This window comes from Danio rerio, chromosome 10 (genome assembly GCF_052040795.2).
Source record: "Danio rerio strain M-AB ecotype USA chromosome 10, GRCz13ab, whole genome shotgun sequence".
Lineage (NCBI taxonomy): Eukaryota > Metazoa > Chordata > Actinopteri > Cypriniformes > Danionidae > Danio > Danio rerio.
Window position 1 is genome coordinate 48239585 of NC_141030.1, and position 15416 is coordinate 48255000.

General features: G+C 37.3%; 1 protein-coding gene across 5 annotated transcripts in view; it reads left to right on the plus strand.

Annotated features, from left to right (window-relative positions):
- myo18b (myosin XVIIIB) overlaps positions 1–15416 on the plus strand; it is an 880426-nt gene that overhangs the window by 109088 nt on the left and 755922 nt on the right. For 4 of the 5 annotated variants that reach the window (XM_087271234.1, XM_087271235.1, XM_087271232.1 and 1 more), the window contains 3 exons: positions 6527–6670; positions 8909–9512; positions 13492–13796. The exons of the other annotated variant lie outside the window; for it this stretch is intronic. In XM_087271234.1, coding sequence (XP_087127360.1) covers positions 6527–6670; positions 8909–9512; positions 13492–13788 — 1045 coding nt within the window. In that variant the 3' untranslated portion in view covers positions 13789–13796. The remainder of the gene's footprint in view (positions 1–6526; positions 6671–8908; positions 9513–13491; positions 13797–15416) is intronic. 5 annotated transcript variants of the gene reach the window in all.

The window sequence follows — 15416 nt, forward strand, 5'->3', positions numbered from 1 at the left end:
AAAGAAGAAAAAATTCTCCAACCTCTAAATGCCATCTGAAATTTTCCTTTACAATGAGCATTTTTATCAGGCTCCTGTGTGTGTGTTCAATACAGTCACTTTTATGGCAAGGAATAGATCCTTTTCCTGGTCTTTAAAGTAAAATAAACGAAGGAAGCTGAAAAAAAGTTCATTTTCGAGGAAAATTTCAGATGGCACTTAAGTTTTTGGATCTGAACTCTTCAAATATATATATATATTCGCCCCCCTGTTTTTATTTTTTCCCCAATTTCTGTTTAACGGAGAGCAGATTTCTTCAGCACATTTCTAATCATAATAGTTTTAATAACTCATTTATTTTATTTTATCTTTGCCATGATGACAGCACATAATATTTTACTAGATATTCTTATTAACTAGGTTAATTAGGCAGGTTAGGGTAATTAGGCAAGTTATTGTATAACGATGGTTTGTTCTGTAGACTATCGAGAAAAAATATAGCTTAAAGGGGCTAATAATATTGACCTTAAAATTTCTTTAAAACAATTAAAAACAGCTTTTATTCTAGCCGAAATAAAACAAATAAGACTTTCTCCAGAAGAAAAAATATTATCAGACATACTGTGAAAATTTACTTGCTCTTTTAAACATCATTTGGGAAATAAGGGGGAATAAAGGGAAAAAAGTCAAAGGGGGCAAATAATTCTTCAACTGTATGTATGTATGTATGTGTATATATATATATATATATATATATATATATATATATATATATATATATATATATATATATATATATATATATTATTTGTTTGTTTAATTATTTAGAAAGTTATTTTAAAGTTATTAAAAGTATATTTTTAAATTTAATGAAATGAATCAAAGCTTTTTGTTATTAATGCTATTAAAATATTCTCATAATGACTGATCAAGCTAATCAATTTTATCATTACTTTTTAATACTTTTATTAATTAAAATAACCATTTTCTATTAAAATCACTTTCCCTTTTTTCTCCTTTTATTGGAGTTAAAATATATGTTAAAGTTCTCACATTTACATATCAAAAGATAAATAATTAGTTTTTGACAGAATTTACACAATTGTTTTTTTATATTTTTATATATTTTAACAATACTGAACTTTTAACACATATTTATGTGATTATTTTAATTATTAAATTATATATTTTAAAGCTTCTTTATAATTCACAAGTGACAAAACACAAGTTTATTTGAGTGACAATACATCTTTAACAATCTTAAAGTGCAAATGATTTAGGACGTTTCAGAAATGTTCTTATTCCCAGAAAAGCTATTGCAAACATTCCTTGTGTTGTTGAGCTGCATCAGCATAACACACATTAACATCAGCAGTGAAATGAAGGAATGTTTCTGCTGTTTCTGTGCATATGAAAGCAAGTGAAGTGTGTTTTCTGCTGTTGGTGGAGGCTAAATGCTCTGAAATGTGGATGGATGGCCTGACGCTCTTGATTTCAATGATGTACGTGTGTATGTGTGTGTGTGTGCGATGTCGAGTCTGAATGACCACATGTTGAACACACGCATACACACTTCTGCTTTGTTAAATATGAGAGCTCACCTTTTGTGAAGTGTGCCAGCTGTGATGTGTTTTGTCTTGTGAATAATGCATGTGTGTTTGTCCTGGACCCCCCGCGTCTCTCCTCAGCCGATGAAAAGTAGAAAATGAAGCGCTCTTAAAAATGTGTGTGTGTGTGAATGTGGGGAGAATAATTACACTACCTGAGAACGCAGGAGAGCCTGTGGCGAATGCAGCCCATTAGCATGTTTCTGTCGCTTTATTCGTGTGTGTTTCAGCAAGAGCTGCTGCAGTTTTTGATGCTATAGTTCTGTTATGATGCTGAATGAGCACTGCTTCACTTTACAGCATCACAGGAGTCGTGCAACTCCAACATGACTCATTTGCATTGATGCATTGCACCAAGAAAGTTTTTAGTAAATATAGACAATTGATAGCAAATAATAATTTTTAAACAACCAATATGAGTGTGGATTATTTATAAATAAATTGTAGTAATAATTGTCATAAATTTATTAATTATTTTTAAATAAATAAATGTATTTTATTGTATAAAGTAACTATTGTAACAAATGATGGTTTGCATTATAAAATTGGATTATTGTAGGACTACTTTTGGATTACATTTAGATTACTTTTGGGCTAACTCTCATTTGATTACACATTACCATTTTAGTCAGTATTATAATATCTTTGATTAAACATGTATGGTAATGTAATCGGACTACTTTTGGATTACATTTAGATTACTTTTGGGCTAACACATTTGATTACATGAAAAAAAATTGTTGTTTTAGATATAATGTCTTTGATTACACATATATGGTAATGTAATCTGACTACTCTTGGATTACATTTAGATTGCTTTTGGGCTAACTCTTTATTTGATTACATGATAACATTTTTACCTAGTAGTATAATATCTTACATTACACATTTTAATGTAATCAGACTACTTTTGGATTACATTTAGATTACTTTTGGGCTAACACTCATTTGACTACACATTACCATTTTAATCAGTATTATACCTTAGATTAAACATGTATGGTAATGTAATCAGACTACTTTTGGATTACATTTAGATTACTTTTGGGCTAACGCTCATTTGATTACACATTACCATTTTAATCAGTATTATAATATCTTTGATTAAACATGTATGGTAATGTAATCTGACTGCTTTTGGATTACATTTAGATTACTTTTGGGCTAGCACATTTGATTACATGATAAAAAATTAGTTGTTTTGGATATAATGTCTTAGGTTATACATATATGGTAATGTAATCTGACTACTCTTGGATTACATTTAGATTGCTTTTGGGCTAACCCTTTATTTGATTACATGATAACATTTTTACGTAGTAGTAATATAATATCATAGATTACACATTTTAATGTAATCAGACTACTTTTGGATTACATTTAGATTACTTTTGGGCTAACGCTCATTTGTTTACACATTACCATTTTAATCAGTATTATAATATCTTTGATTAAACATGTACGGTAATGTAATCTGACTGCTTTTGGATTACATTTAGATTACTTTTGGGCTAGCACATTTGATTACATTATAAAAAATTTGTTGTTTTGGATATAATGTCTTAGATTACACATATATACTAATGTAATCTGACTACTCTTGGATTACATTTAGATTGCTTTTGGGCTAACTCTTTATTTGATTACAATATAACATTTTTACCTAGTAGTATAATATCTTACATGACACATTTTAATGTAATCAGACTACTTTTGGATTACATTTAGATTACTTTTGTGCTAACCCTCATTTTATTGCACAGTAACATTTTACTCAGTTACATATGTTATATCATCAAAATGTTGAAATATTTGTCTATATAAATACATTTGAAGAATAGATTAATAATACTTATAATTCAATATATATATATCACAGGCTGAATATTTTGTCTTCACCAGTACTGCAATTATGTTGTTTCTAAAAAATACACCACCAATAATTATAAATAAATAGTTTCATCTTTCATTTTTAATTTGTATCATTGGCAGTGCTTCATGAGAGTGCAATTTTGAAGGCATTTGTAGTGTACACTATGCTCCCTTCAGGCTCACCAGCTCTTGGAAGGAAGCTTATGTTTTGGGATCTCAGGCAAACAGCGTTAGTAAGTCTGTAAACAGGCTGTGGATCAGTGCGTTGCGCCCCTGATAATGACAGCGCTCTCAAGACTAATGAACTCACAGCTCACTGAACACACACACACACACATGGCCTGCTGGGTGGAGATGAGGATATCAGAGCTGAAATCACCCCCAATGGTGGCGTTACGGCAGAGAAAAATCCTCTCAGGACACACGCAGCGTTATATTCATGCGGTCATGCGTGCACTGATACAGGCTTTTATTGACTTGACTGATTGCTTATGATATGAAATCTGTTACTGATTACAAATTACAATTTCGAGTTTGCAGTCAATAGGTAATATCTTGGATGACATGTTCATGGTAATGTAATCAGACAACTTTTGGATTACATTTAGATTACTTTTGTGCTTACTCTTATTTGATTACATGATAACATTTTTAGTCAGTAATATATCTTAGATTACACATTTATGGTAATGTAATCAGACTACTTTTGGATTACATTTAGATTACATTGTACTAACCTTTATTTGACTACATGAGTCAATTTGTAGTTAGTATTATAATATCTTAGTTTACACATTTATGGTAATGTAAAATGACTTGCTTTGGATTACATTTGGATTACTTTTGTTCCTACATGAATACATGCTAGATTTTTTAGTCAATATAAACTCTTAGATTACACATTTATGGTAATGTAATCTGACTACTTTATGATTACATTTACATTGCATTGTACTTACCTATATTTGACCACATAAGACAAATATGTAGTCAGTAATATAAAATCTTTAATTACACATTTATGGTAATGTAATCTGAATACTTTTGGTTTGGATTACTTTTGAATTACTTTTGTTCTTATATGAATACATGATATTATTTTTGTCAGTAATACAATATCTTGGATAACACATTAATGTAATCTGACTACATTTGGATTACAATTAGATTACTTTTGTCCTAACCCTTATTTGATTGCATGATAAAAAAGGGTTTCCGCTGCGTAAAAACTGGATAAGTTGGCGGTTCATTCCGCTGTGGCGACCCCGGATTAATAAAGGGACTAAGCCGACAAGAAAATTAATGAATGAATTACACATTTATGGTAATGTAATCAGACCTTATTTGATTACATGATTAAAAATTTGTATTTAGTATTAAAATATTTTAGATTTACACATTTATGGTAATGTTATCTAATTTATTTTGGATTACATTTGGATTACTTTTGTTCTTATATGAATACATGCTAGAATTTTTTGTCAATATAATATCTTAGGTAACACATTTATGGCAATGCAATCTGACTACTTAGTTATTTGACTATAAGAGACTTTTTGTAGTCAGTAAAATAATATATTAGATTACACAATTATTAATGTCAGCTGACTACTTTTGGATTACATTTGGATTGCTTTTGTTCTTATATGAATACATAATATCATTTTTTGTCAGTAATACAATATCTTAGATTACACATTTATGGTAATGTAATCTGACTACTTTTGTATTACATTTAGATTACATTGTACTAACCTTTATTTTACTACATGAGACAAATTGTAGTCAGTAATATAATATCTTAGATAACACATTAATGTAATCTGACTACATTTGGATTACAGTGAGATTACTTTTGTCCCAACCCTTATTTGATTGCATGATAAAAAACAACAATATAATCTTCTAGATTACACATTTATGGTAATGTAATCAGACTACTTTTGGATTACATTTAGATTACATTGTACCAACCTTTATTTGACTACATGAGACAATTTGTAGTCCGTAATATAATATCTTAGATTACACATTTATGGTAATGTAATCTGACTACTTTTGTATTACATTTAGATTACATTGTACTAACCTTTATTTTACTACATGAGACAAATTGTAGTCAGTAATATAATATCTTAGATAACACATTAATGTAATCTGACTACATTTGGATTACAGTTAGATTACTTTTGTCCCAACCCTTATTTGATTGCATGATAAAAAAACAACAATATAATCTTCTAGATTACACATTTATGGTAATGCAATCAGACTACTTTTGGATTACATTTAGATTACATTGTACTAACCTTTATTTGACTACATGAGACAAACGGGAGTAATATAAAATCTTAAATTACACATTGATGGTAATGTAATCTGACTACAATTGGATTATATTTACATTACTGACTTGATGTGGCATATATCGTAGCAGGACAATCATGTGCTATATCTTCATTCTTTAGCAACTAGAGTGTTAACATCTTCTGTTCATACTTCACAATACGCACACTAATATACCTCATGTTAGTGTTTGCTGAGAGACACACTCAATACAACTAAATTACACCTAATGAGCTCAAAACAACTTTGAAATAAGAGCATTTAGAAAACAGCAACATTACAAAAACAATATTAAAACAACGTGAAATTCACAGCGATCTCCCTGCGACATCATTTCAAAAACACTAGAAGTGCAGATGACAGTGTCAATGTCATATAACCCCTCTCCAGCAGAAAATAAAAACACAAAATGTTGAAAACATAAAGAAGCAGAGGATTATTGTACAAATATATAAGTAAAAGGAGAAAATAATTAGGAGAATTAGTGCATTGTGACAGCGTACTGCCATTGTGTAAATAATATGTAATCATGTTATCCTGCAAAAAGTAACTGGAGTCAGATTATGAATATTGTATTAAAGTTGTTTACTCTGTTGTTTACAAGTACTGATTATATAATGATGACGGCATATAATCCATTTCTACCCAGCTCTGCTTGTGAGAGTTTGTTTTCTAAAAGACGTGATGTGTATTTTTACTGTGACTCTGGGTTTGATTTTCAGCGACTCCCTGTCCAGCGTGGGCTCCAGTGTGGGCACTGAAGACGTTGGTGAAGGGATCCGTCATTGGGCCGGTGTGCCACGAGGACCTGGGAGCAGCTCCGGACGGCAGTCTGTCACCGACACTATGAGCACCTACAGTTTCAGGTACACCCCAACATCAGCCAATCAGAATGAGTGTTCTTCGGTCAATCAGAATTATTAGCACACACATGAAAAAGTGTGTAAGAGTCAAGAGCACGTTGTTTTTCTACAATGTTGTATTACTGATTGACTTTTGGGTGGCTCAGTGGTCAGCACTGTGGCCTCACAACAGGAAGGTCACTGGTTTGAGTCTCGGCTGGGTCAGTTGGCGTTTCGGTGTGGAGTTTGCATGTTCTCCCGTGTTGGCGTGGGTTTCCTCTGGGAGCTCCGATTTTCCGCACAGTCTAAACACATGCGCTATAGGGGAATTGATCAACTAAATTGCCCGTAGTGTTTGAGTGCATGTATGAATGAGTGTGTATGGGTGTTTCCCAGTACTGGGTTGCGGCTTAATGCGGCATCCGCTGTGTAAATCATATGCTTGAATAGTTGCAGTTCATTCCACTGTGGCGACCCCTGACAAATAAAGGACTAAGCTGAAGAAAAAATGAATGAATGAATAAATCAGGTTTCGTCGCATTTAGTCACGTTTTTGTCTCATTTTGTCACGTTTCGTTGCATTTTGTCACGTTTTGTCTCATTTTGTCACGTTTCATCACGTTTCTTCCATTTCGACATGTTTCATCGCGTTTTGTCTAATTTCATCACCTTTCATCGCATTTTGGCACATTTTGTCATGATTATTGCATTTTGTCTCATTCCATCGAGTTTCGTCGCATTTTTTCACGTTTCATCCCGTTTGTCTCATTTCGTCACGTTTCATCTCGTTTCGCTGCATTTCGTCATATTTTGGCTCGTTTTGCCGCATTTCGTCATGTTTTGGCTCGTTTCGCCGCATTTCGTTATGTTTTGGCACGTTTTGCCACATTTCCTTACGTTTTGTTGCATTTCATCACGTTTTGTTTCATTTTGTCACGTTTCATCGCGTTTTATCCATTTTGTCAGGTTATGCCGCGTTTTGTCTCATTTCATCACGTTTCATCGCATTGCGTCACGTTTTGGCACATTTTGTCTCGTTTCATCTCGTTTTGTCGTATTTCGTTATGTTTCGGCATGTTTTATCGCATTTCCTTACGTTTCGTTGCATTTCGTCATGTCTTGTCGCATTTCGTCACGTTTCATCGCGTTTTATCCATTTCGTCAGGTTATGCCGCGTTTTTCTCATTTCATCACGTTTCATCGCATTGCGTCACGTTTTGCCACATTTTGTCACATTTCATCTCATTTCGTTGTATTTTTTTATGTTTCGGCATGTTTTATCGCATTTCCTTACGTTTTGTTGCATTTCGTCACGTTTTGTCTCATTCCGTCACGTTTCATCACGCTTTGCTTATTTCATTACGTTTCAGTGCTTTTTGTCACATTTTGTCACGTTTCATCGTGTTTTGTCACATTTTGTCATGTTTCCACACGTTTTGTCGCATTTCGTCACATTTTGTCACATTTCACCATGTTTTGTTGCTTTTCATCACGTTTCATCGCATTTTTTCACGTTTTGTCACCTTTCGTCTCACTTCGACGCATTTCATCACGTTTTGTCACCTTTCGTCTCACTTCGACGCATTTCATCACGTTTTGTCATCGTCTTCTGTGGCGCAACTCGTTTATTAGAGGAGAAAAAACACCAGAGTGACAAATCCCAATGCACTCGACTACACTTTTCTGATGATTATTTGTGCAAATAAGATAGATTGACTGCAAACGCTGCTTTATTCATAATGTTTTATGTCATCTTTCAGTTTTGCACTTAAATCTAATTAGCATCTCAGAATGGAAACAGTTAATGAGAGTCAACTTGAGACTGGGGCTGCACGGTAGCACAGTGGGTACCACGGGCACCTCACAGCAAGAAGGTCGCTGGTTCTAGCTTCGGTTGGGTCAGTTGGCATTTCTGTGTGGAGTTTGCATGTTCTCCCTGCGCTGGCGTGGGATTGCTCTGGGTGCTCTGGCTTCCCCCACAGTCCAAACACATGCGCTATAGGGGAATCGGGTAAGCTAAAATTGTCCGTAGTGTATGCGAGTGGCATCCGCTGCATAAAACATGCTGGATTAGTTGGCGGTTCATTCCGCTGTGGCGACTCCAGATTAATAATGGGACTTAGCCGAAAAGAAAATGAATGAATGAACTTGAAATTGTAACTTAAAAAAAATGGTATTAAAGGGACAGTTTGCCCATAAATGTCAGTTCTGCTTGTGAATTCAGCTGTAAATGAATTGTGATTTTGGTTTTCCCAATGGCAGATCTTGCACTCAGGACCTGGATGAAGATGTGAAAGAAAGTTCTGGAGGTCTCGGGAGAGCGTCTTCATCCACGGCTCTCTCCGAGCTCCTGGAGGGTCTGAGGAAGAAGCGCGTCGGCTGGGAACAAGGCTCAGATGTGGGTGAAGGCAGCACCGTTTCTCTGCCCATCTACCAGACCACAGGAGCTTCAGCTCTACGCCGCAGAGCCTCCGCACTCTCTCTAGAAGCTGAAGAAGGTTTAGAAGATCTGCCTCGACCTGGAATACTCAAACCTCCCAGTCCACATCTCCCCCGCGCCTCCAGCCTCCGCTCGCTTCCAGAAGAAAAAGCAACAGTGAGTCCAGCCACTGCTACTGCGATGGGGAAAATGAACCGATTCGGCTCCTGCGACTCTCTGACGTCCAACACAAGCTCCCGACGGCAGATCTCCACCCTCGCTATCCCAGAAGAAGAGGAGGAGAGTAACACAAAACCCTCGCCTACTATTGGGTATCAGCCTGTGCGCCGGCGTCTGCTAGGCGGATTGGTTGCCGAATCCGGAGAGTCACATTTAGGAGCAGAACCGCTAGTTTTCCAGAACCGCAGACTCCTGGCCAGCACTCAGGTAGGGCTGTGCGGTTAATTAAACTTCTATTCATTTGTTTTGAACAGAATACACTTTAAAGGGGTGGTCCACTACGATCTCATATTTTAAACTTTAGTTGATGTGTAATGTAGCTGTGTGAAAATAAACAGCATCTCTGAATGTAAAAAGTTCTAAGTTCAATGCTAAGGGAGACCTTGGTTTTTACAGAGTTAGCTTAGCAAAGCCTACAATGAACGAATTTTGGGGACTACAAAAAAATACTTCCGCCCCCTGTGACATCACAAGTTCGTTAACTGCACATCCCACACTGCGCATGCAGGTAAGGTCCGTGGCCAGAGGTGCTGTAACGTTATAGCAGAGATGAAGCTAAAAATGCATCTAAACACGGCTGTTTCCACAGAGCTTCATCTGTTTCTGTATTTGGGCTTCCAAAGGACACGACACAAAGACAGAAGTGCCTTTAGTTCAATATTAATTAACTTCCAGAGAATTATAAAATACTCAGCAAGCATGATTTGACAAAACAGCTCCAGAATCTCTCCCAGTTCAGTGCTGGATTCGGCTAAAATCTCCTCAAAGCAGAAGTTGTGATCTACAAGTAAGTGTTTTTATTTTTTAAAATTGATCATGACATGTACAGTGTCTAGCGTTAACTGTATGCTGTAGCAATGATGTAAACAATGCGAAATGCTGCTTTGCGGGCAAACGATTTAGCTACAAACTCACATTTATCAGCCAAACTCCTGTAAACACACACTCACTCCACCAGCACGATCTCTTATGTGTGTGCGCGACTGCACTGATTGTCTTGGCTTTTTCATGTGTTTCACATCTCAGATAATGAAGTCGCAAAAGATATGTGGATGATTTATATTACTTACACCTGCATATTCCGGATACTCGTGAAAGACGTCATGACGCATAGAGTTAAAAAAACACAGATTAGCTTACCTGACTAGTGGTCGCAGCAGAATAATAAATCAAGGCTCAACAGGTAGCATCTCACATCTTGTGCTTTATTCTTCTGTCACGATATATTACAGAAAATAACTTAATCCGAGCATCAGAGAAAAAGAAAGTCCCGCGCTCTTGCGCTTGTTACAGAAAGTTCACACCACACAAACACACACATAGACACACACACAGACGCTGTTAAAGGAGCCGCACCCCTTTTTCACTCGTTAGTTACAGACACTTGTCAGATGTTATTTTAGAGAGCGGGCGCGAGGTTGACTTCATGTTTACACAGCAGAAAAGCGTGTGCTTTTACGGGCGTGACGTGGAGCCGATCCGCCAATAGCAGCACATTATGTCGATGACCAATCAGAGTCACTTAAGGGCGGGCCTTTTAGAGGAACTAGGAAATATGACAGTCGTTTTCATGTTAGCTGAGTAGCTGTGTATAATCAAAGTGAGATATATGAAAAAATTACGCGATTTCCATCAAGTGAAACATAAGCACACATTGCTTTGCATCTTATAAACACAACCAAGCCTTAAAATTACATTCTGGACCACCCCTTTAATACAATTATCCAAATTGAATTCAGGTTTATTTGTGTTGCTCTTTTCACAATAATTATCAATTCAAAGCAGCTTACAAAAGGTGCATCACAGTCACATCACAGAATACGGTTCAGAACAATTATTCAAACACAAATATGTGATGATTTATTGCAATTAGCAAAACAATTACATATCTGTGTAAACCCAAACTGTAAAATGGCTCTTAAAGTGAGAGGGGTCTGGATGCAGACCTGGTGCAGTTGCAATCTGAGCTGCATCCAATGCTTTTTAATGTGCTCACCTAACCCCGCCCCTTACAGTGACGTCACTCGCTCCATTTGAGTGCATTGTGTCTGACATTGTCTGACATTGATGCAGTCTCAGCTTGCATCATAAAGGCTGCATCCAGATACTGTTGCTTAAAGCAGGGATGTCAAACTCAACTCCTGGAGGGCCGCAGCCCTGCAGTTTAATCCCAACCCTAATAAACACACCTGATCAAACTAATTGAGTCCTTCAGGCTTGTTTGAAACCTACAGGTAAGTGTGTTGGAGCAGGGTTGGAGCTAAACTGTGCAGGGCTGCGGCCCTCCAGAAATTGAGTTTGACATCCCTGGCTTAAAGTGACAGCGCGCTATATTCCTGCTGCCGACTGTGTCACTTGGGAAATCTAATCTAAAACAAATGTGCTATGTGTATACAATTGAAGTCATAATGAGTTGCCCTCATGTAAATTGTTTATTCTTTTTCAAATATTTCCCAGATGATGTTTAGCAGATTCAGGAATTGTTCACAGTATTTCCTCTAATACTTTTTCTTTTGGACGAAGTCTTATTTGTTTTATTTCGGCTAGAATAAAAGCAGTTATGAATTGTTTTAAACCCATTTTAAGGTCAACATTATTAGCCCCTTCAGCAATATTAGATTTCAATATACATCGTTATACAATGACTTGCCTAATTACCCTAACTTTACCCTAATTACCCTAGTGAAGCCTTTAAATGTGACTTTAAGCTGAATACTAGTGTCTTGAAGAATATCAAGTCTAATATTATGCGCTTTCATCATGACAAAGAGAAAATAAAATGACTTATTAAAAGTTATGATTAGAAATGTGTTGAGAACAAATATTATTTCTGTTTTGGAGGGCTAATAATTCTGACTTCAACTGTATATACACTCACCGGCCTGTTTATTAGGTACACCTTACTAGTACCGGGTTGGACCCCCGTTTGCCTTCAGAACTGCCTATATCCTTGATGGCAGAGATTCAACAAGCTACTGGAAATATTTTGCTCCATATTGTCATGATAGCATCACACAGTTGCTGCAGATTTGTCAGCTGCACATCCATGATACCAATCTCCCGTTCCACCACATCCCAAAGCTGCTCTATTGGATTGAGCTCTGGTGACTGTGGAGGCCATTTGAGTACAGTGAACTCATCGTCATGTTCAGCAGTCTGAGATGATTGAGCTTTATGACATGCTGCGTTATCCTGCTGGAAGTAGCCATCAGAAGATGGAGACACTGTGCTCATAAAGGGATGGACATGGTCAGCAGCAATACTCAGGTAGGCTGTGGCGTTGATGCTCAATTGGTACTAATGGACCCAAAGAAAATCTCCCCCACACCATTACACCACCACCACCAGCCTGAACCGCTGATACAAGGCAGGATGATCCATGCTTTCATGTTGTTGATGCCAAATTCTGACCCGAGCATCCGACAGCAGAAATGGAGACTCATCAGAGCAGCAACGTTTCTCCAATCTTCTATTGTCCAGTTTTGGTGAGTCTGTGTGAATTGTAGCCTCAGTTTCCTGTTCTTAGCTGACAGGAGCGGCACCCGGTGTGCTCTTCTGCTGCTGTAGCCCATCCGCCTCAAGGTTGGCCGTGTTGTGTGTTCAGAGATGCTCTTCTGCAGAGCTCGGTTGTATCGAGTGCTTATTTGAGTTACTGTTGCCTTTCTATCAGCTGGAACCAGTCTGGCCATTCTCCTCTGACCTCTGGCCTCATCAACAAGGCATTTGCATCCACAGAACTGCCGCTCACTGGATATTTCCTCTTTGTCGGAGCATTCTCTGTAAACCCTAGAGATGGTTGTGCGTGAAAATCCCAGTAGATCAGCAGTTTCTGAAATACTCAGAGCAGCCCGTCTGGCATTAACAACCATGCCACGTTCAAAGTCTCTTAAATCCCCTTTCTTCCCCATTCTGATGCTCAGTTTGAACTGCAGCAGATCGTCTTGACCATGTCTACATGCCTAAATGCATTGAGCTGCTGCCATGTGATTGGCTGATTAGAAATGTGGGTTAATGAGCGGTTGGACAGGTGTACCTAATAAAGTGGCCAGTGAGTGTGTACACACACATTTTGGTCATATGGCCCAATGATAATCATTTTTAATCATGATTATTGTATTGTATCAAATAATCACAGTATTGACTAAAATAAATGTAATTATGAGGTTTCGTAATCGATCCCCCTCAGGAGAGAGCAGACGTAGGAGACTCCAGCTCAGATATTCTGCCGGCCATCAGACGAGCTCAATCCACCAGCAGTCTGGCGTCCAGCAGCAGCCGTTCGGGACAGAGACGAGCCCTCAGCGTGCACTTCGGGGAGCTGCCGGTGTCTAGAGCGTCCCGCAGAGAGTCCGACTCCGACTCCTCCAGCTCGGGGGGGTCTCAGAAGCGCCGCGGGCCGCAGGGGGAGAGACTGGAGGCTGAGGGCAGCGAGGACGTCAACTCGGTCATGAAGAAATATCTTAAAAAAGCAGAAGTGGACTAGCAGACTTGGTGAGGTCACTATTGTTGTGTCTGTTTTTGTTTTTAGCATATTTGTTCTGTTTATTTGGTTGATTTTTTTGTATTTGCGTAAACAATTTGACAAACAATTCGTCAAATATTTCCCAGATGATGTTGAGCAGATTCAGGAATTGTTCACAGTGTTTCCTCTAATGTTTGTTCTTCTGGAGAAAGTCTTAGTTGTTTTATTTGGGCTAGAATAACAGCAGTTTTAATTGTTTTAAAGCCATTTTAAGGTCAATATTATAGCTCCCTTCAGCAATATTAGTGTTGGATTGTCTACAGAATAAACCACTGTTATACAATGACTTGCCTAATTACCCTAACTTTACCCTAATTACCCTAGTGAAGTCACTTTAAGCTGAACACTAGTGTCTTAAAGAATATCTAGTCTAATATTATGTGCTCTCATCATGGCAAAGAGGAAATAAATCAGTTATTAGAGATGAGTTATTAACACTATTATGAACAGAAATGTGCTGAAGATAATCTGCTCTCCGTTAAACAGAAATTAGGGAAAAAATGTACTCATAATTCTGACTTCAGCTGAATAAGCTTCTATATTTCAGTACCCGACTTTTTTTAATATCACCTTATGCCTGTGAAGCACTTTGAGGGTGCCTTCACACCTGGATGGTTGTTTTGCCCTCTTTTTTCAGTTGGTTTGGTTATATGTGAACCGGCAGTCGTGCTCGGATCTGCTCAAAAACAATCAGTCTGAGATCGCCTGAATGTGGTCTCGGCTCAGTTGAAACTAACTCTGGAGCGATCGATTGTAGTGAGAACGCAATACAATTCAACAAACTAACAAACCAGGCTACAGGGCTTTAAGCATACATGTATAACAGGTACAAGGGTGAGCGTGAATAGTAAATATATATATAGGGATGTCCTGATCAGGTTTTTTTGCTCTCGAGTCATTTGATTTTGAGTATCTACCGATACCCGATAGTTCTAGTTCGATAGTGTCTTCACGTGAACACAGCTGCTGCGCTCGTGCATCCAGGTTAATCATGAACAACTCAGTGCGCATGTGCTAGTCGCACTATCGCGGTCTGATTATGTTTCAATCAAGGTTTATATGCATCAAATACATAACATCTGTGCCAAACATCTCAACTGACGAACATATTAACAATAATACAACCATATAGCCCAATTAAATGTATGCATTGGCATGTTACAGCCCTAATGAGTATGAGTATGTGAAACTCCATTTAGATACATATTGCAATGATTTCGGGTACTTAGCGATGCATGTTCACATATATGCACAATTCTTAAATGCTCTGCTGATGTGGACTCTATAATACCTGTTTTATAACTTTAAACTATCAACAACCACCAATGAGCTATATTATATCGTTCTTCCCGCTCCGTGGTGGATTTTGGCATAGTCCATTTCACGTGAGATGGCGGGGGTGAGTGGAAGAAACCAACTCGCGTGGGCAATATTTTCTATAGAAATAATTGAAGATTTTTTATGTGGCCCAGTACCAATTGTTCCACAGACCGGTACCGGTCTGCAGCCCGGTGGTTGGGGACCACTGTTCTATAATACATAAAATTCACCTTATTTTAATTCAGACAAGCAGAGCACTTCTGTGGGGT